Source organism: Manis javanica, chromosome 16 (assembly GCF_040802235.1).
Source record: "Manis javanica isolate MJ-LG chromosome 16, MJ_LKY, whole genome shotgun sequence".
In the NCBI taxonomy this organism is placed as follows: domain Eukaryota; kingdom Metazoa; phylum Chordata; class Mammalia; order Pholidota; family Manidae; genus Manis; species Manis javanica.
The window spans coordinates 2,315,433-2,335,533 of NC_133171.1; the positions used below are offsets into that span (position 1 = coordinate 2,315,433).

General features: G+C 38.0%; 1 protein-coding gene across 9 annotated transcripts in view; it reads right to left on the reverse strand.

Moving 5' to 3' along the window:
• Nucleotides 1-20,101, reverse strand: part of HIVEP1 (HIVEP zinc finger 1) — a 160,210-nt gene that overhangs the window by 11,824 nt on the left and 128,285 nt on the right. For 8 of the 9 annotated variants that reach the window (XM_073224966.1, XM_073224973.1, XM_073224965.1 and 5 more), the window contains one exon: nucleotides 15,974-16,075. The exons of the other annotated variant lie outside the window; for it this stretch is intronic. In XM_073224966.1, the coding sequence (XP_073081067.1) occupies nucleotides 15,974-16,075 (102 nt within the window). The remainder of the gene's footprint in view (nucleotides 1-15,973; nucleotides 16,076-20,101) is intronic. 9 annotated transcript variants of the gene reach the window in all.

Here is a 20,101-nt window from a genome sequence, read left to right on the forward strand (position 1 = left end):
GTGTAATTTATTTCTAGTTTCATATCTTTGTGGTCTGAGAAGCTGGTTGGTACAATTTTAATTTTTTAAAATTTACCGAGGCTCTTTTTGTGGCCTGATATATGATCTGTTCTTGAAAATGTTTCATGTGCACTTGATAAGAATGTGTATCCTGTTGCTTTTGGATGGAGGGTTCTGTAGATGTCTGTTGGGTCCATTTGTTCTATTACATTGTTCACTGCCTCTGTTTCCTTCCTTATTTTCTGTCTGGTTGATGTGTCCTTTTGAGTGAGTAGTGTGTTGAAGTCTCCTAGAATGAAGGCATTACATTATATTTCCCCCTTTAATGCTCTTAGTATTTGTTTCACATATATTGGTGTTCCTGTGTTGGGTGCATAGGTATTTATAATAGTAATATCCTCTTGTTGGACTGACCCCTTTATCATTATGTAACGTCCCTCTTTATCTAGTTACTTTCTTTGTTTTGAAGTCTATTTTGTCTGATACAAGTACTTCAACTTCTGCTTTTTTCTCTCTATTATTTGCATGAAATATCTTTTTCCATCCTTTTACTTTCAGTCTGTGTATGTTTTTGGGTTTGAAGTGAGTCTCTTGTAGGTAGCATATAGATGGGTCTTATTTTTTTATCGATTCAATGACTATATGTCTTTTGATTGCTCTATTCAGACCATTTATGTCTAAGGTGATTATCGGTAAGCATGTACTTATTGCCATTGCAGGCTTTATATCCATGGTTACCAAAGGTTCAAGGGTAATTCCTTCAATATCAAACAGTCTAATTTAACTCACCTAACACACTTAGTATACTATTACAAACACAATCTAAGGGTTCTTTTTTTTCCCCTCCTTTTTCTCCCTCCTCTATTCTTTATATATTAGGTATCATATTCTGTTCTCTTTGTCTATCCTTTGATTGACTTTGGGGTAGTTGATTTGATTTTGCATCTGCTTAGTAATTAATTGTTTTACTTTCTTTACTGTGTTTTTATTTCCTCTCATGGCAGCTATTTTGTCTTAAGAATATTTCCATCTATAGCAGTCCCTCTAAAATGCACTGTAGAGTTGGTTTGTGGGAGGTAAATTCTCTCAACTTTTGCTCATCTGAAAACTGTCTAATTCCTCCTTCAAATTTAAATGATAACCTTGCCGGGTAGACTATTCTTGGTTCGAGGCCCTTCTGTTTCATTGCATTAAAAATATCATGCCACTCCCTTCTCACCTGTAAGGTTTCTGTTGAGAAGTCTGATGATAGACTGATGGGTTTTCCTTTGTCATGTGATGTTTTTTCTCTCTCTAGCTGCTTTTAAAAGTCTGTCCTTATGTTTCATCTTTGCCACTTTAATTATTATATGTCTTGGTGTTATCTTCCTTGAGTCCCTTGTGTTAGGAGAGCTGTGAACCTCCATGGCCTGAGAGACTATCTCCTTCCCCAGATTGGGGAAGTTTTCAGCCATTACCTCCTCAAAGACACTTTCTATTCCTTTTTCCTCTCTTCTTCTTCTTGTACCCCTGTAATGTGAATATTCTTCTGTTTGGATTGGTCACACAGTTCTCTCAATATTCTTTCATTCCTAGAGATACTTTTTTCTCTCTGTGCCTCAGATTCTTTGTATTCCTCTTCTTTAATTTCTACTCCATTTACCATCTCTTCTACTACATCTAATCTGCTTTTAAATCCCTCCACTATATGCTTCATTTCAGATATGGAATTTCTTAATGATTGAATTTTTTTCATAAATTCATCCCTGAGTTTTTGAACATTTTTCTGTACCTCCATGATCATGTTTATGATTTTTATTTTGAACTCTCTTTCAGGAAGATTGTTGAGTTCAGTTTCACTTGGGCCATTTTCTGGAGTTTGTGAGATTTTGGTCTGAACCAGGTTCTTTTGACGTTTCATATTTGTATGTGGTGCCCTGTAGTGCCCAGGAGCTCTAGTCTCTGGATCTGCTCAGCCCCTGGAATGATGTCGGGGGCCACAGGGGAGCGGTGCTGTGCCTCGGGGGAGGAAAGAGCTGTTTCCTGCTTCCTGGCTGCAGTGTCTGTCTCCACTGTCATAACCAGTGGGCCGAGCACACAGGTGTAAGCTTCTGTGCTTTGTGTCTGTAGCTGCCATAGGCGGGGCCTCCCTCTGGCTGGCCTGACGCCAGGGCAGGGACTGCCAGTTTGTGAGCCAGTGCCGGCAGGTCAGGACAAAGGTGCAGCAGGCTGTGTATCACAGTGGAGGGTCTCATAGCTGAGTAGCAAGCCAAGGGAATGAAGCGCCTGAAGCCTCTGAAAGTTTCCAACCTACTGTGTAGAGCACACCCAGCCAACCTTTTCTACCTATCCCTTGTCCCACACAGCAAGCTCTGTGCAAACCCTGCCCCTTTAGCAGCCCTCTTGCTGCAAGGAAACCTCTCTGACCGCCTGCCTTTCCTTTGTCCCAGAGCAGCCAGGTGTGTATCTCTGTCCTCCACAAATGGCTGGAATCTCAGTCTTTCCAAGTTTTTGGCGTGTCTTAGCTTTCGAACCCCACTAATGTCCTGAGCACAATGTAATGTAGGTTTTGCTCCCAAAGCAGATTTCAAGGGCTGCATGTTCAGCAGTCCTAGGCTTCCACCCCCTCCCTCCATTTCTCTTCCTCCTGTTGGTGAGCTGCGGTGGGGGACGGGCTTGGGTCCCGCTGGATCAAGGCTTTGGTACGTCTCCTCGTTTTGTGAGGTCTGCTCTGTTCTGTAGGTGTTTGCAGTCTGGTGCAGCCTTGCTTCCTGTTGCTCTTTTAGGATTAGTTGTGTTAATTATATTTTCATGGTATATGTGGTTTTGGGAGGCGTTCTACGTCTTGCCTCTCATGCCGCCATCCTGAATTCCTGATGTGGGTGGAATCTCATGTGGAATGAAGCTGAGACAGAGGAGTCTAACCGAAGCACACGTGAGCTGGATACCCACTGATGGGGATGGGAACAAAGGTCCTGACCAAAGTCACCTTTGCAAGAGGGTTTCAGCAGATAAGGTGAAGCTTCAAGACAGAAACAAGTTCACATGAACACTGTACTGTAACTGTAAATCTGGGTTTAAGAAAACTAGGTTATTGGTATACTAGACTAGTTCAACAAATGTGTAAACATATAGTAGATGAGAACCAGGTTTCTCATTGCTGGCGAAAGAAAAAGAAGGCAGTGGAGAAGGCCAGAATAAAAACTCTGTGTTGCTGGGCCAGAATTGCAATTATTAATATGGACTAATGTTCTTATTTATGTATATGGCACGTGTGTGTGTGTCCAGAAGTAAGCCCAGATGTTTGTGCATTTATGTATTTCCTAGTTTAATCCAATGACACTGGCTAGAAGCAGTGACAGGTCAGTAGCAATGAAAACACCACCTAGTGTCTAGATCTTTGTGTCTAAATACCACTGTCCAATAAGGAGAACCAGAGGTCCTTGAAGAAATGGTTGACAACAGGGCTAGATCATCATGGGATGCCACAAAGTGAGGAGCTGCTTTAAGAAAAGAAAGATGTGGCATGTCAAAAAGGCACAGGAGCAGACCTCAAAGAGCTCTGATGGCCAACAGAACTTGAGCTGTATGAATAATGACAGTATTATATTACAACCCAAAGAACAAACTATGTGTCCTTGAGTCCATACTTATTTAAGTAAATGAATGAATGGATGAATGAACAAATGGAGAAATGGTAGCTTCCTTGCAGAAGAATTCCAATTAATAAATTAGACCACCAAATAACACATTATAGGCAAGATCTATCAATGTATAAATAGGTATCTGCATAGTCTCCGAATACCTCTGGCAAATATTTCATATGTATAAAGAGGACAACAGTAAGTTTAGTGTCCTGGGAGACTTCACCTTGGCCATGTGATAAAGGGCAGCGTGACCAAGAACACGCCCTGACCTAATGCGTCCAATACGAGGCACTAAGAAAAACACGACCACCCTATGGCACCTTCCCAATGACGCACCTCAATCCAAACATGGCACACATCAGAAAACCCCAAATTCTGGACATTCTACAAAACAAGTAATCAGTACTCTACAAATGTCAAGGTTCTGAAAGACAAGAAAGACTGAGGAATGTGCTAGAGGAGCCCTGATGATTAAGTGCAATGTGGGACAGAAACAGACATGACTGCAAAAACTGGTGGAATCCAAGCAAGTTCTGTCCTTTTGTTACTAATACTGAGCTGAGGATAATTTCTTAATGTTGTTGAACTGTAGTGTCCTATGGTTACATAACATGCTAACATAAGGGGAAGCAGGGTGAAGAAGATACAGGAACTCTCTATATTCATTTTGCAACTTTCCTGTAAGACTAAAACGACTGTTTTAAAAATGACCTATTAAAAAAACCCAACTATTTGCCAGTGTTCCAGGGTCTTTATTTCACTCTATTGACACTGATATTCTGTCCCATTCAGATAAGCATGCATGATATTTACTTCCACCCTGTTCTCATTCTCGTCAAGACTTCTCTTTCTGATAAGCAATTTTTCTTTTCCCTTGTTTAAATAGGAAACTGTTAATTCTTGAAAACAATTCCAACACTTCTCTTGGTTAACTTAAAATCACAGGAAATTTCTCCAAAGTATGCCATAACCTACATACATGCTCAAATTTTTTAGCACCTAAACTGTTCTTGTATCTTGTACCTATTTTTGCATTTCTTTTTCAATTGTGCATATGATGACTAACTGGTTCTAGCCATCAAGACTCTAAGAGAACCTGGGTTAGCACTACATACAGACCAACAATATCTGACCATAACTAAACAAGGATTAACTAAAGACTTGATTTTTTTCTCAATGATTTCAAAAATATAAAATGCAGTTAATTATCTTAAGATGTTGTGCCCATAATTCCCAGTGTCAGAGTCAAAATTCAAAGCCAGGTTTGTCTGGCTCCTAAGTCTGTGCTGAATATTATACATTCAAATGTCATATTTTAAACATCTGAAAATCATCTGAAAAAAGGTCAACAATGAATTATAGTCAATAAGCTAGCTTATAAATATGCATGAGATGAATGTTTAGAGGTACAGACACTGAAAGCTTCATATAATTATTTGATTATGAGTAGTAAAACACATACAATACAATCCCCAAGAAGAATGTAAACTAATAACTCAGCCTTTTTAATTTCACAAATATACTGCATTTGATTATAAATATGGAAATTTAAGAATAATTACTTATACCATAAATCTTTAAAAATCTTTACACAGGTATAAATTTTCAGTGTATGCAATTTATGTGAAGGATTTGAAAAGAACACCATATATTGTTAAATGAGGGAAAGAGTTAAACTACTTGGCTCCATTTTAATCGGATTTTGCTTTGATCATACCAAACTGCAGACCTGGGTTGGCAGTATGATGGGTAAGAAGGCACACAGGATGGCTTCCCTGGACCTTATTTCTCCCTGGTCAGAGCCACATGCCTCAGATTGCTGAGGACTTAACGAAGGGCTGGGATTCCTTTTGGAAGTAATAATGTGTATCTCTCTGCATGCATTGTCCAGGACACAACTGTCCAGGAACTGCAGAAGGGAAAGGCTACCACCAAAGTCTGGAGACCTGAAAATGAATTCTGGATCACTATGTATTTATTAAACAGGGTGGATATTCTAGGATGGCAGAAAAAAGATAAAAACAGACAGCTTAAATGAACAGAAGAGAAGGGCACAGCACCAAAACAAAGCCCAGACAACTCTGCTCTCTGCTTAGATTCATGCTGAGAAAAGTCCTTTCCTATTACTTTGCTGTCTCCTTAAACCTTCCCCTGTTCCCCAGGAAGACTTACTACTGAGTCTGAAGTTGTGCTGATAGAAGATCCAGAAAGGAAAGGTGGCTTGTCTGTGACCAAAAGCCATCAAAGAGAACACGGATTTATTAACTATGCCAGAAACTCAGCATTCATGACTTGGGATATCGCTCACTTTACTGTGGCATGTCACTTAGCATAATAATACCGTAGCATAACACTGTGAGAACTATTATACCCAACACTGCAAACTGCAGCTGCTGGCCACATGGGGCCCACTGCCTGTTCTTGCAAATAAAGTTTTACTGAAACACAGCCAGGCTCATTCATTTACATATTGTCTGCAGCAGTTTTTGCACCACAACTACAAAATTTAGTAGTCATGATGGAGACTACATGGCCCACAAGGCCTAATATATTTGCTACCAGGCCCTTTACAGAAAAAGTTTGCCAACATATACACTCTATACACTCTACTATCACGTTTAAACTTAACAGCCACCCTGTTGTTGAGGGTTGTTATCACTCATCTTACACAAGGAAGTAAAGAGACTGATATATGGCTAGAAAGCATCAAGCCACAGTTCAGAACCAGGTTTTAATGTATCTAGGAGTCCTATTATTATTCCAGTAGGATATGCTGACTTTTTAATATTCTATTACAATTGCTCTTTCCTGGGTGTGTACAATACAGTGTTGCACTCCAGGAGAGTAAAGGCTGTACCTCATCCCTCAGCATCCCTCAGCATCCCCCAGGGACTCTCCAACAGATATAAAGAACCCAAACCTGTTTAACAAATTCCTAAATAAATGGCCCTTAGAAATTCTGTTTAACTTATGTCCTCCTGACACATTCTCTGCTCATAAATTTTTCCATTACTCAGTAAAATTTTACATAAGCATTAAATTAATCCCATTATTTTCTGTGAATTTAAATTCACGAGGGGAAAAAAGAGGTATGTGATGAAGCAATACTGTTTTCAAAAGTAAATGCTCTGAAAAGCTTAGGTCAAACAGCTTCCCAAATGATGTATTTCAAAACTCCATTTCGGGTAGATGAAGTGCAACCTGCCCTGCCACTGCTGCCAGACACTGACACCTGCTGGAAGCACCAGGTTCACAATGAGCACGAGGGGATTCCTCCAGCTCCCCGCACCACCACCGTTCTTTTCTTCTAATTTGTCTGTTTTCTTTCCCCAGGTATGTTTAGAAATGTTACTTTAAAATCCAGACAAACGACAGCAACCGGGAGGGAATAAATTTTTAAGCAGATAATTACTGCAGTAATAGATTTTTGTTTCTTTTTATTAAAGATGGAAATATCATTAAAATAATGGGCCACAGTTGAATGTTCGTGAACTTCAGGAAGTAAACCAAAAGATGGTCCTATCTGGGTCACTCATCAATGACATTAACACTTCTTCATTTTAAATATAAATCCTAAGACCTATGATGGTTTCATTTTATGCATGCTAATTTTTCTTAAAAGGAGCAATATTATGTTTTCTATAAAAATCCTAGTGACAAAAACATATTGCATGGCTTTTATTATTTAGAAAGAATATCATTATGAAAAATTCACTTAAATTTATTTTAAGGGTAAATGTGACAGTTTTAAATCCTATGATCTAACACTTTCTTACATACATTATCCTAAGCATTTAAACAAGAACAGTATTTCTAGTTGTACTTCACCATAGTGAATGGCTCCCCCAGTCTAGCAGTTGAGGGCACATATTAACATTCCAAACATTGAAGTCCAGCATTCTGGAGACCAAAAACATTCTTCAGATCAGGGATGAAAAAAGCAAATAGCCCATGGCAGATTTCTGACACAGAAGGTGAGAACAGACAAGTACTCACTATGATCCCAAGAACACAGGGACACAATTCCCAAGACCATATAATTTTGCACAGCAAGAATACAAGGACAAGTGCAGCTGGCTGGAGGGACTTGACTTTTCATGAGCATGTATTATAATTACATCTTGAATTACTAATTTGAAACTAAAAAGAAACTTCTTTTAAATGCCAGTGTCCAAATTTTAATGGCCTGGCTTAGTAAAATCTGTAATTCCCTCCATGTCATTCAAAATGAATGTTTCCCAACATCTCTAAATTTACTCCACTTGGAAATCAGACCAAGAATTCACCTGCTAAGGGATATAGTGGGTAGCCATACAGCTCCTCTGCTGCTGAAGGTAGGAAAGAATTTTAAAAAATCAAGGAATTTGGTGCTTCATCATATCATTTTCACACTGACTTTTAATGAGCACTCTATTTACAAGGGACACGCACATTAGCTGGGGAATGACATTCTGAGTCTCATGTGGGTTGGCACAGTAGCAGATGGGTCTGGGATGCTTACAGAAAAGACTGAAGAAATACTGAAGTTAAACAGGATGAATACAGAATAAACCCTGGGTGAAAATAAAACAAGGCAGACATGAAGAAATAACAAAATACGAACAGAAAAGATTGAAGAAATACTGAAATTAAAAAGGATGAATACAGAATAAACCCTGGGTGAAAATAAAACAAGGCAGACATAAAGAAATAACAAAATACCAACATAACATAAACAGGCCTGGACTCTTCCCAGAAAGTTTTAAGATGACCAAGACATTACCAAGTGGTAATGATGCTTAGACAATAAATACTGTCGTAGGGCCCTAAGTCTAGATGTCAGAGGGCATTTAATAAACTTTGTTGAATAAATGAAGACTCAGAGGTGATATTTCAGGTGAGGATTCTGTAAGTGCTACAGAAAATACCGATTAAATGACCAAGCACCCCCCAACCCCCAGTTTTTCCTTTAAACCAAAAAACACTACTCTCAGGTTTCTGGATGCTATTTTGTAAGGTTTGGCATTTAGAATCAGGTCTTCCAAATAACATCTTTATAGGCTGTTTTTTTTTCTTGTTTAAACAGATTTACCTTATTTCCCAGATGTCTGAGATAATCAAAATTTAAATATACATAGTAAGTACTTGTATATCCTGTTAGCACACTAATAGTTTATATGTGGCTTTCATAAAAGTGTGCCCAATCTATAGTCCCTCTTAAGGACCCACAGGATGGCACTGCTCACATTACCACTTCACAGGCAACAGGAAATACGCACTGTGGCTATCACAACTACTGAGGGACCCACTCAGTATGTAGAGAAGTGTCCCAAATTTTCCTACTGTTCAAGACTTGATGTTTTAGAGTTCTGGTTTCCTAAAAGACATGTTAGCTCCTGAATTTGGCTATCTGGTTCTCTTTAGTCACTGTATTGTTTAGAAGGACTCTGTAATCTATTGGCATAATTAAGTCCTGAATTTCAATTGTGGGAAAACCTAGGTGACAAAGGCTGTTCAGCTGACAGTTCACTGGGTTATGTCAGACTTTCATTTTTCAAACAGTGTGACCAGCTGACCCTTAACTGCAGCTGTGAGGGCATAATGACAGCATCTGGAATGCCACTATAATTAACACCTTTGGGAATAAAGGTAAGAAAGCTAGCTGTGGTTAGTGCCATGGCACCTTACTGCTAGCCAAACCTTAGCCTTCCCCTGAAATGCACTGTACATAGGCACAAACAGAACCCCAGTGTGTTTTCTAGCCATGTGCTGTGCAGCCGGATCACCATCAGATGGATGTCAGATTAAGAATATGACAAACGGTATCAAGACCCAGGATGCTACAGAAGCATCTGATAAAACTGTTCATCATTAAAGGGAAAAGACAGCAAGTTATGTATGAAATGGCCCTACATTACACACTACAATTTTATCACTTATCTTCATTTATTGGGCCAGGAAAATGGAGATGCACTGTCAGGCAGGAATCGTGTTGGTTAGGGTACCTGGACATGGTTGGAGGATCCTATGCAGGAGCTAAAGTCTCAACTGCTATGAGCCTGGCCCCTAAGGGAGAGGAGACTGCCCTGTGTGACCAGGGAGTGGGAAACTCCAGTGGGCAAGAGGGAAGCAGGGAGGAGGAGCTGGATTTAAGACCATCTGACACTGACCAGCTCCGGATCCCCGAGTGAAAAGGACGTACACTTCAAATCTTAAAACTGTCAGACTTGAAAATATTCATTCTTCTTCTTAATTATTATAAAAGCCAGCCATACTACTAATATCTGCCAAATAATTTGTAATTTTCCTTGGAAAAGGGAAGTGACAGTAAATGAAACACTTCATAACATATGGTGCCACTCCTTCCAACATCCTTATGAGGCTGACAAGGGTGGGGTTTTAAAATGGAGAGAGAAATATAAAGTAGGAAGCAATCATGCCCTATCTTTAATGACAACCTGTTCTAGGTAGAAAATTCTATACCACAGTGATGCTGACTCAGAGTAGAAAGTAATTCCAGGGGAAATAATGTTCCCTCAATTAAATAAATGAAGAGGGACATTTCTAAATAGGTCATTGTACATTCATACACACACATATAAAATTGTATGTTACTAGGGAAAAACGGTACCAGAATTTCTACCCATACTTGCAAACTCCATCTGGTGGAGAATGAGGGATGCTGAAGCACTGAGGTGCTTTGTTTATAAAAACACCTTTCCAGAAAAAGATTTCTGCTCTCTGGTATTATTCATTACTGCTATTGTTGAAGCAGGGTATCCACTTAATACAAGTATGCTTCTTCGGGTCATTACTGCTAAATTCCCCCTACAAAATAAAACAGTAACAGAAGGAAAAAAACAAACAACCCTCAGCAATGAAAATTCCAGGATCACAGATTAAAAGCCCAATTATCTTTGGTTTCTTTGTTTCAAGAACATTTGGGAAAATAATCTGGACTAAGAGACAGATGTGTATGGGCCTAAAGGGGCAATGGCTTTAAATGACTTTAGATGATAGCAGAAAAATTCAGACTTTTTTAATCAAAGGAACACTATGTGTGGTGTGTGTGTGTGTGTGTATTAGGAAATGTGTTATACGAATAAAAATTCTAGAAAAATAGTATCTAAGAAATACTACTTCTCAAGTGTCAAAACATCAAAAATTGGTATGAACTGCCATAGAAGAGACTGATTATATGTAAAGATAAGTGGGTCTAGTGGAAACCTGGAGTGATTGCTTCCCAAGCTGAAACCAGCATGACCTGCCCCCAGGCCCTTCTCAGCTGCGTGCCCTGCCCACACTCTCCTCCTGATCCGTTTACAGTCTTCATGCCCTGCTCCTCCTTCCCAACCTCTGGGCTTTCGCCCAAACAACTCTCTCAGTCCAGAATTCTTGCCGTCCCTTACTATGCCCCCCTCGCCATACCTTTTCCAAACAGAGCAATGCATGAATCGATAAATCCCTTCCCTTCCTTTGGGGATACCCTCCATCATCCATCTGCAACCAACGTGGCCATCAGTGCTCTTTCCCTGACCTCAGCCTTGAGAAATGACCCTGCCAAGGAGTGGAGATCCTGAGCGCACTGACTGCACACACTGAATAGCTGCAGGAGTGGTCAATCAATCAATCAATCAATCAATCAAAAGGAGAATAGCATTTCCTTCTCTGAAACTACTGAAAAATAGAACACATCTTTACCTGTTCATCTGGAGAGATCAGTACTGAGGACAAGAAGACAGACAGAATAGGCAGGTAAACTGAGTTATCTTCTAGTCTTCTTCCAATGACCAATAAATAACAAATTAATAAACAAATGCCATCATCACGTTAACAATATCTAAATGACCTTGGCCACATATGTTAACATTGTTTAAGGGTAAAGGCATTAAATGCAAATTTGATTTTAGTGAAGGAATTGAATGGAAAATTATCACATCAAGTTCTAAAAGTAATAACACAATGATTTCCTGACAAATAAAAGGTCATTTTTTTCTAGTTATCCATTAAATAAAAAACTATTTAGTACCAACCAGTTATTAGCCCCAGCCCTAAGGAGCTGGAGACAGAGCAGTGACACAATAAAACCCCTGTCCTATGTCCTTATGGCTTATTTTCTAGTTGAAAGGATCACACACACACACACACACACACACACCCCTAAGGAGCAGTGACACAATAAAACCTAGAACACACACACACACACACATCCCGGCGGCGCTCAGCACTGTAAGTGAACATACAGCAGGACTGGGGGCCTCATCCATGCTGACAGTAAGTAAGAGCAAGCAGGAAAGGTGCCTTTTTCCCCTAGCGAGGGTCACCGATAAGGGCATTTGAGTCCAGCACAGAAGGAGATGACGGCCTAAGTCCTGTGGTATCTGGTGGAGAGCACTCAGAGAGAGAACTGGGCACAAGGCCCAGCAGCACATCGACCCTGTGGGTGTATTTAATAACGAGCAAGGAAATCAGTGTGCTTGTAGTTGAGTGAGCCAGGGAGCAAGGAGTGGGAGATGAGTTTTAGAGAAATGGTGGTGAGTTGGGGTGGGGGAGCCGGCAGCTCGGAAGTCCCAGTAGACCAGTGCTCTCACTAAGACAGGAAACTGCTGGAGGGTTTTCAATATTGTTTAAAAGATCACACTGTAAAGGGGGAGGGGCTGAACCACAGAGACCAGTTAGAGTTACTACAAGTAACTTGGTAGAGATGAGGGTAACTTTGGGCAGGGTTGGGTGGTAGAGGTGGTTAATAGTTGTTGGATTCTGGATACATTTTGAAGAAGGAGTTGAAAGGTTTTCGTGGTGGACTGGAGGCAAAGGACATCGAGGATGACTTCTGGTATAGCAGCTGGAAGGACGGGAAGCCTGCTTCTTAGAAGTAAGGGGTAAATCAGGAGTTTGGGGCACATCAAACTTGAGATGCCTCTGACACGCGAGTGGACAGTGGGCAGGCAGACGCACCTACAAGTCTGGAGTGAATAATGGAATCATCAGCAGAGAGACAGCATTTAAAGCCCGAAGACCAGATGAGTTCACGTGGGGAAGTGGGGGTGGGGGGGTCTCGACAAAAGAAAAGAAATAAGGAACCACAGCCCTGGGCACTGCACGTAGAGGCTGGGAGATGAGGAGCCCACAAAGACTGAAAGAGAATAAACAGCTAGTATAGTCCAGGCTAGTATTAGACTAGAAACCAGTATATTCTCCAGACATGCGGTACCATATTGCAGGCTTCTGGGCTTTCCCCCCTAAAAAAGTAGACATTTGGAGAAATACCAAGCAAGACCCCATTTCTACCATCAATTTAGTGGAGAGAAACTTCTTTTCAACCCAACCTTAGGATAGTAATCAAGAAAACACGAATAAATATAGCAAATTATCATCCAACACAGGGGCCAACAATTTAAATTTCTACAATATTAGGTATAGCTAAGGATGTGCAGAAATAGAAGCTGTTCTATAGAACAATTTGAAATTATGAAGTAAAATTAATTTTCTGGGTATCTACAGAAAGGTGGTACTACTTATACAAATTTAAATTATAAACATAAACAAAAGCAACATAGTATTCATCGGTATATATACGTGTTACATTGAATGAAACGAGATGAAGCCAAGAGCCGCTGAACACAGTGAGGGCTCGCCTCTGCACAGGGCGGTGACTGGCAATGGTGACCTAACACGTAATGCCTTACTTAGCTTGTTTTTTTTCCCAAAAACATACTGAATTCGTAAAAAAGACTTGAAGCAAATGCAAGAAAATATTTATAATCACGAACGCTGGAATGAATACATGAATGCATGCAATAAACTCTCTGTAATCTTTTTGTATTTAAAAGAATCTCAATGCATTTTTTAAAGTACAAAAAAGAACAATAAACAGAAAAGAAGACCATTTGTTTAAAACAAAAAGCTACATTAAAGTTACATTTATACCTAAATTCCAAGCCTATAATAAAACAAAATTAGAGGAATACATTTTGTTGACATATTCATAAAGAATTATTAGGTCTCTAGTATGACCCAGCAATTGGCAAAACCCATCAAAATGCTTCATCGTACTATTCAATAAAAATAGGAATGATAATTCTGAGTACTCTACCCAGAAATACAGTAAAAAATTAAACTGAGAGGAAAACAGGTAAAACTAACTAGTTTTATCAGAAGATCTCATCTGAATAGGGAATTAGGCTATCAGCTCTGAGTTGTAATCTAAGACCTGCTTCAAATCCTTCTGGAATAAGATGAGAAATACAAATGTGAATGGACAGATGTAGCATCTATCAGTCAGTCAGCCAATCTAAACAATACATGGTAATTAATCAAAACTACTTTTAATTTTCCTATCTAAACTCAGGATATAAACACTACTTTCCCTTAACAATTTAATGTATTCTATCGACATTTTATTTAATTTTTATAAGACTTTATCTCCTAAAGAAGTAAAACACAGTTTTTATCATAATAAATGTACATTTACACATTTCTCAGATATTAGTACTTTATAAGGTAACCTCCACTTTGTGCCTTTTCTAAGTAATAAATATACTTCCTGAAACTGCTACTCGTTTTTCCTAGCTTTTTATTTCTGAGTTGCTCTACATAACAGCAATAAAGCAAATAAATAATAAGCAGGGATTTTTTCACTGAGTTATGATAACTAATTTACTACATGATTACTAAGAGCAGAAAAGAAATCAAATGAACCGTTAAGTGAATTATAGACAATTAATTCTATTAAATGTGCTGTGTGTCTTTAAACAAAGACTCAGAATTGAATTCCTAGCAATTCAAAATCAGCTTTTACTAAGTATGTTCCTAGGACAAAAATTTATATGTATGTTAATGTGATATGTCCCTTTAAATCCTGATATTACCATCCCCAATATGTATCAATGCATCTGTTAAGACAGTAAAAAGCTCCTTATTGTCCTAAATTTGTACGATTACCTTTTCTTTCTATTATATCAGTTTATTCCCCCAAAAGAATTAGAGGCAGTCCTTCCCTTATGCTTAATACTGAATCATATCAACTGTATCACTTATGATGTGAGTCACTCCTTCTGCATATTTAGAAATCAATTCAGCTGATTCATTTAGTGTGTTACTGGTTGTCAGATGGAATTAAAAACATCTGAGTTTTTACCTAATTTTCAATGATGTTCTCATCATTTTCTCTTTGGAAATATGCTCTGTATTGAACTAATGCACATTAACTAAAACATAGCAAGTGAGTAAAGGTTTGATGTAGGGTATTTTTCAAAAAAGTGTTTTTTTGGGAAACTGATCTTGATTGATAAATTCTTATTTAAAAATAAGTGGGTTAAAAAACAGTCTTAAAAGGGTAATTCTATTCTCTGATTAGTCAGAACAGATGAACAGGTTTATTTTCCCTCAACTTAGAGATAAATACTTCTATTTGTTGAATTAACATTGTTAAGAAAACAACCAGTTAACTTTTTCAAAATAACAAACATTTTGGGGAAGCGAACAAGCATTTTATTCCACAAGTATTTCAGGAGCAGCTGCTACATGCAAGGTACTGCGCTAGGGGCCATGGGTGCAGCAAATATCAGAGTCATCATTTCTGCTCATGATATGCTTAAGAATCTCAGTGAGGAGGTCTGGCAAGCAAATAATCAAAACTTAAGGCAGAGAGGGATTCAGTACTTCCAGAGAGCAAACTCTAAAACACTATAGAGTTGAGAGAATAGAAAAAATCGCTTTCCACAAGTGGTGTTGGAAGGGAAAATCAGAGAAGGCTTCGTGACAGCAGTGGATTTGAGGTAGCTCTTGAAGGAAAGTAAGATTTCAACCCATGCAGACTAGGAGCCACGACTGGGTGGGGACTGAGAGCGGGGTTCTAGGGAGGATCGTATGAGGTCGGAGCCAAGACCAACGTCATAATTTCAAGCATAAGGGCAGGTGAAAGAAAAGAAATGAGATCGTATGTGGTCGGAGCCAAGGCCAACGTAAGCAGGAATTTCAAGCATAAGGGCAGGTGAAAGAAAAGAAATGAGAAATGAGAGAAAAGAAGTAGGTAGGCACCAGATTATAAGGGATTTTGACAGTTGAAGGCCAAGTGGTTCACACTTTCTTTGGCCGGCAAATGGAAGTCAGTGGAAGACTTGGAGCAGAGAAATAGTATGGCCAGACACATGCTTCAGGAAGATCAGCCTGACATCAGTGGGGATGGACAGGAGGGAAGACAAATTAAAGATGGCAAACTGGTTAGGAGTCTATTGCACAGTGTAAATAAGAGGCAATGAAAATAAGAACTAAGCAGTATCAGTGGGAATGGAAAGAAGAGGATGGATGCAAAAAAATAGTACATTGCAATCAGCATTTATGAAAAATATGGAATAAAGCCTTACCTGATTCTTCTGTATCTTGTTCATCTATTAAACCTACTGAGACGCCTAAATCCACACATTTCTTGCTATGTGTCTTGGACTTCATGTGTTTTGTCAGATTTCCTTAAGGGAAAAGAATGTTTACTAAGCTTACATATATTATTTTGCTGTTGCATTTGTCAACACTGGCAAATCCCATTCCTATTTCAAGTGAAAGTACAGATCGTGGTTACACAATTCCAATGATTAAGATTTGGACAGAAGAAAATACTGGTGTCTATATATTATAATCACCTTGTTCTTTATACTAGTAATAATTTCTTTTTCAAATTTCCTCCTTTACGTTAATAATATATACTTTCACCTTATGGTCTGTATTCTCTAGTCCTTATTTATTTATTTCTTAGAACGATTCACACCTATTTAATTTAAGTCCCTTTCAGATTGAACTATGAGCTATAGCTCCTGGCATCCAAATTCTCCACCAGTTGTGTTTGCTGGCTCTCTCCTCATAGTACTTTGCTTCTTTGCCTGCTTTTTAGTAGGTTTTGCAAGCGTATCTTCAGCAAGATTGTTTTCCCGGGTGTACTAAGTACCCTTGCTTGTATGAACATCTCTATGGTTTTTCAAATGTTTCTGTCCAGGACTTAAGGTTTCACATGGACCAGGTTTTGTTTTGTCTTGTTTTGTTTAACATGGCACAGGTAACATGTGTTGCTTTTTAGCAGGCTTTTCCCCAATGGTCCAGAGTCACTGGACAGGACAGCCAGGTTTACTTCAGAAGCCTTAGACTCCATCTCAGGACTAGCATGAAAACCCGAGGCTTGCAGACATACAGCTGGCTTTGCTGCTCCTAAAGGCTTTTTTAAAAAGTGTCCACCATGCTACAGGAGTTTCCTTTTTATTTCTGGTTCCTGGGAATTTGCCTTTTTAAGTTTCGAGCTTTTCTGTCTATTAAAAACCATATTTGGTTGTGTTCTATTATAAACAGTATTTCTGTGTGTTTGGAAGAAAGAATTTTGTACATGGATTTCACTTCACCATATGGACTAGATGTTCCATAAAGGTATCTCTAAAGGTGTGTTTCCTCTGGCAGCTGGTATATCGACCTAAGTGTTACCAGGTCAACTGGGAACCACTGGGCACGCTTGTCCCAAGTGGTCGTGATATAGGGGGAGAGCTCGCATTGCTCTGATGACACCAAGCAGCTTGAGTAGATGATGCCACACACAGAAATACTTGCCAACAAGGGAAAATCATCTCTTTTGAGAAAATAAACGAAATCTAAATATTGAGTTTGGTGAGCAGGACAAATTAGTATTTAAGAATAAGCCTTGAGAAGAACAAAAAAACGCCTAAATCATTGGCCCAGGTTTTGGGCTTGCAGTAGCTGAAGGACCTGCCCAACTGCTGTATTTATAGAACCTTGATTCCCCTCAAAATGCACTAAGCCCATGGAACGGATCACACTTGCTCAAGACAAAGCTTGCACTAGACAGCATGCACAGCACCCCAGAGCTTGGTGCTTAAGGGATTCAAATGCAAGAAGGTACCCAGACCACAGAATATCTAAGTTCTGAAACCTTGCCTTTGTGCTGCTAGAGATACACCTGGCTTAAATAGCTTGGCCATGTCTCACATTTACTTTAAGTAGACTTAAGAACTATGAAGCAAATATAGCAAAATGTTAACAATTATTAAAGATGATGGGTTTACTGGTGCTCATTATAGAAATCTCTACTTTTCTGTATGCTTCACAAAATTTCACATTAAAGAGTTGTAACAATGGTTTGGCTATGTTAATGTGGCTGGAATTTCCCATTATTAGTCAAAACGCTTTCTAGTATAACAATATACAAACCAAATTACAAGGTCTACTAAATAGTTCTCTTTCAAAACGCTTTTGTTCCCTAAATAGACAACCACAGAAGGTTATCTGCATTCTAAGTAGTTAATGTATCATTGTAACTACGCAAATTTGGGACTGTAAGTTTTTAATAAGCGTATTTTCTCATAACTTGAGCTATTAGTTATTATTAACCAACTTCTTACATAATTTAATATAAAACAACTTGCATTCTAATATGTATATTAAAATGCAAATATCCCTAGCAATGCTATAAAATGTATGCATTGATTTAATAAACATTAATATAAATCCTCTGGAAAGCATGCGAGATTTTGTTTCTGGGTTTCTATAGCTACATATAGAGCCAAGCTTTCTGTGATATAAATGGCCCTACATCTTGCAGAGATGCAAGCTCAGTGTATATTTTCTGCTGACTGACCTTTAAAGTGGCATAGTGAAAACAAATCAATTAAAATTATTTTGAAAATGTACTCATAAAATAAACTAAGAGGACAAATGATGAAGTATAGATTTATAAGCATTACCATCAGAAGCATCAATTTCTGGCACCAGCCTTGATAGTATTTTGCTTTCTTTGCATACCCTTATTTATGTAACATGCCATTACATCACTGCTGTTTTCTGCTAATAACTAGACACATTCAAGGAGAGGTGAATCGACTAGGACAAGTAAATCGGAGTAGGGCAAAATCTACAGCCTCATCTAAAACAAGTCTATTATTATTTAGCTACTTTTAAAAGGTATTAGAGAATCTGTTTTACATATATTCATTCATGAAAGGGAGACATCTACAAGGAAGCTGACCACAAAGAAAGAGAACTGTTGTCTCTAGAGAAGGGGAAACACTGAATTTCTAATACTTTTTTTTCCACCAGTCTCCTTACTAGGGTAGTTTTCTTCAAATAAATATTTATCACATAATTACAATAAATTATCTGACAAAACAAAAAATTAATGTAAATTCAGATGTGAAGCATATTACAGAAATGAAAGACATAAAAACTGCTGATATATACTGCTCACTCTTTGGGGGTTGTTATGCTCTGTACACCATTCAGTAAATGTTTATATAAAATTTTATATGATGCTGTTTTGAATTATTTCACTAAGATTAATACTTGAAGATTCATAGTATTTTCCTTTGCTAAGAATCCCTGTAGTTTCATATGGTTTTTCCACATCTATGCTTTCCTTCCTTCTTTGTCTGTACTTTACGAATATAGTTTTTTAAATATCCTGATTCCTTTCCTCTTTCTATTGAGAAATATCTGTTTCACATTATACCTTGATTCCCTTTTATTTGGTAACATCATTCCATACTTGGTAATCTTTTAATAGTAATATTGGCCTATTACTGGTCTCTTGATCTCATACTGGAAATTAATAGATGTTAATCATAGGATCAAAACCAATGAAAAAGCAATAAATTAGGTGAAAGGATCAAAGTGCTTTAGCCTATCATAGCCTTCACACAAGACTAGGAAAATCATCCTGTAATTCACCCTCCATTTCCAGAAGTTTTTATATTACAAAGGACTACAGAATTAGTTTCCTGAAACTTTCTAGAAATATTCAAGACTATCTGAAGAACACTTTTTCCCTCCTTCATTACAGTTTCAGGCTTTTAAGGAGAGCTAATTTGAAGATCTTTAGTTGCTACCTATTAGATAACTCTTTAAATGACAATAAATACTAGCCTAAAAACATACTTTTGTTAAAGAACTGATCAATTTTTTAAACCAAAAACTGTGAAGACAGCCAATATAATTAGAAAAAAGAAAATGTTAGCTCAAAAGGAATAAAAGCAGTTTTTGCAAAAAAAAGATTAAATATTTTTATACTTATTGCGCTTTCAGACAGAAAATTATATGACTTCTTTGCTTTAAAGAGAGTCTTATTTTTTAAAGTGTGGCATTTGAAATTAAAATCCCAGGTAACAATTTTTAAGTAATGAATCATGAACCAAGAGCCTAATGGAGAAAGCAAACATTTTATGGTACTGTATTCATTATATATATATAGGAAACTTGTAGAGGGTAAAATTTCCTTAAGTATAATAATGGTTTATAATTTAAATAAAAACATATAAAGAATATACAAAGGGTACTAAATATAACTTTAATGACTAGTTCTGAGTTCTGTAAACATTAAATAAATACAAAGGTCAGAAAATTTTTGAAGCTAAAATTCAGCAGAATTTGGGTTTAAGTAAAGCATCTTGAAAAAAAAGAAATGGTTATGCATGCCTAAAATTAGACATCAGACCACTAATATAATC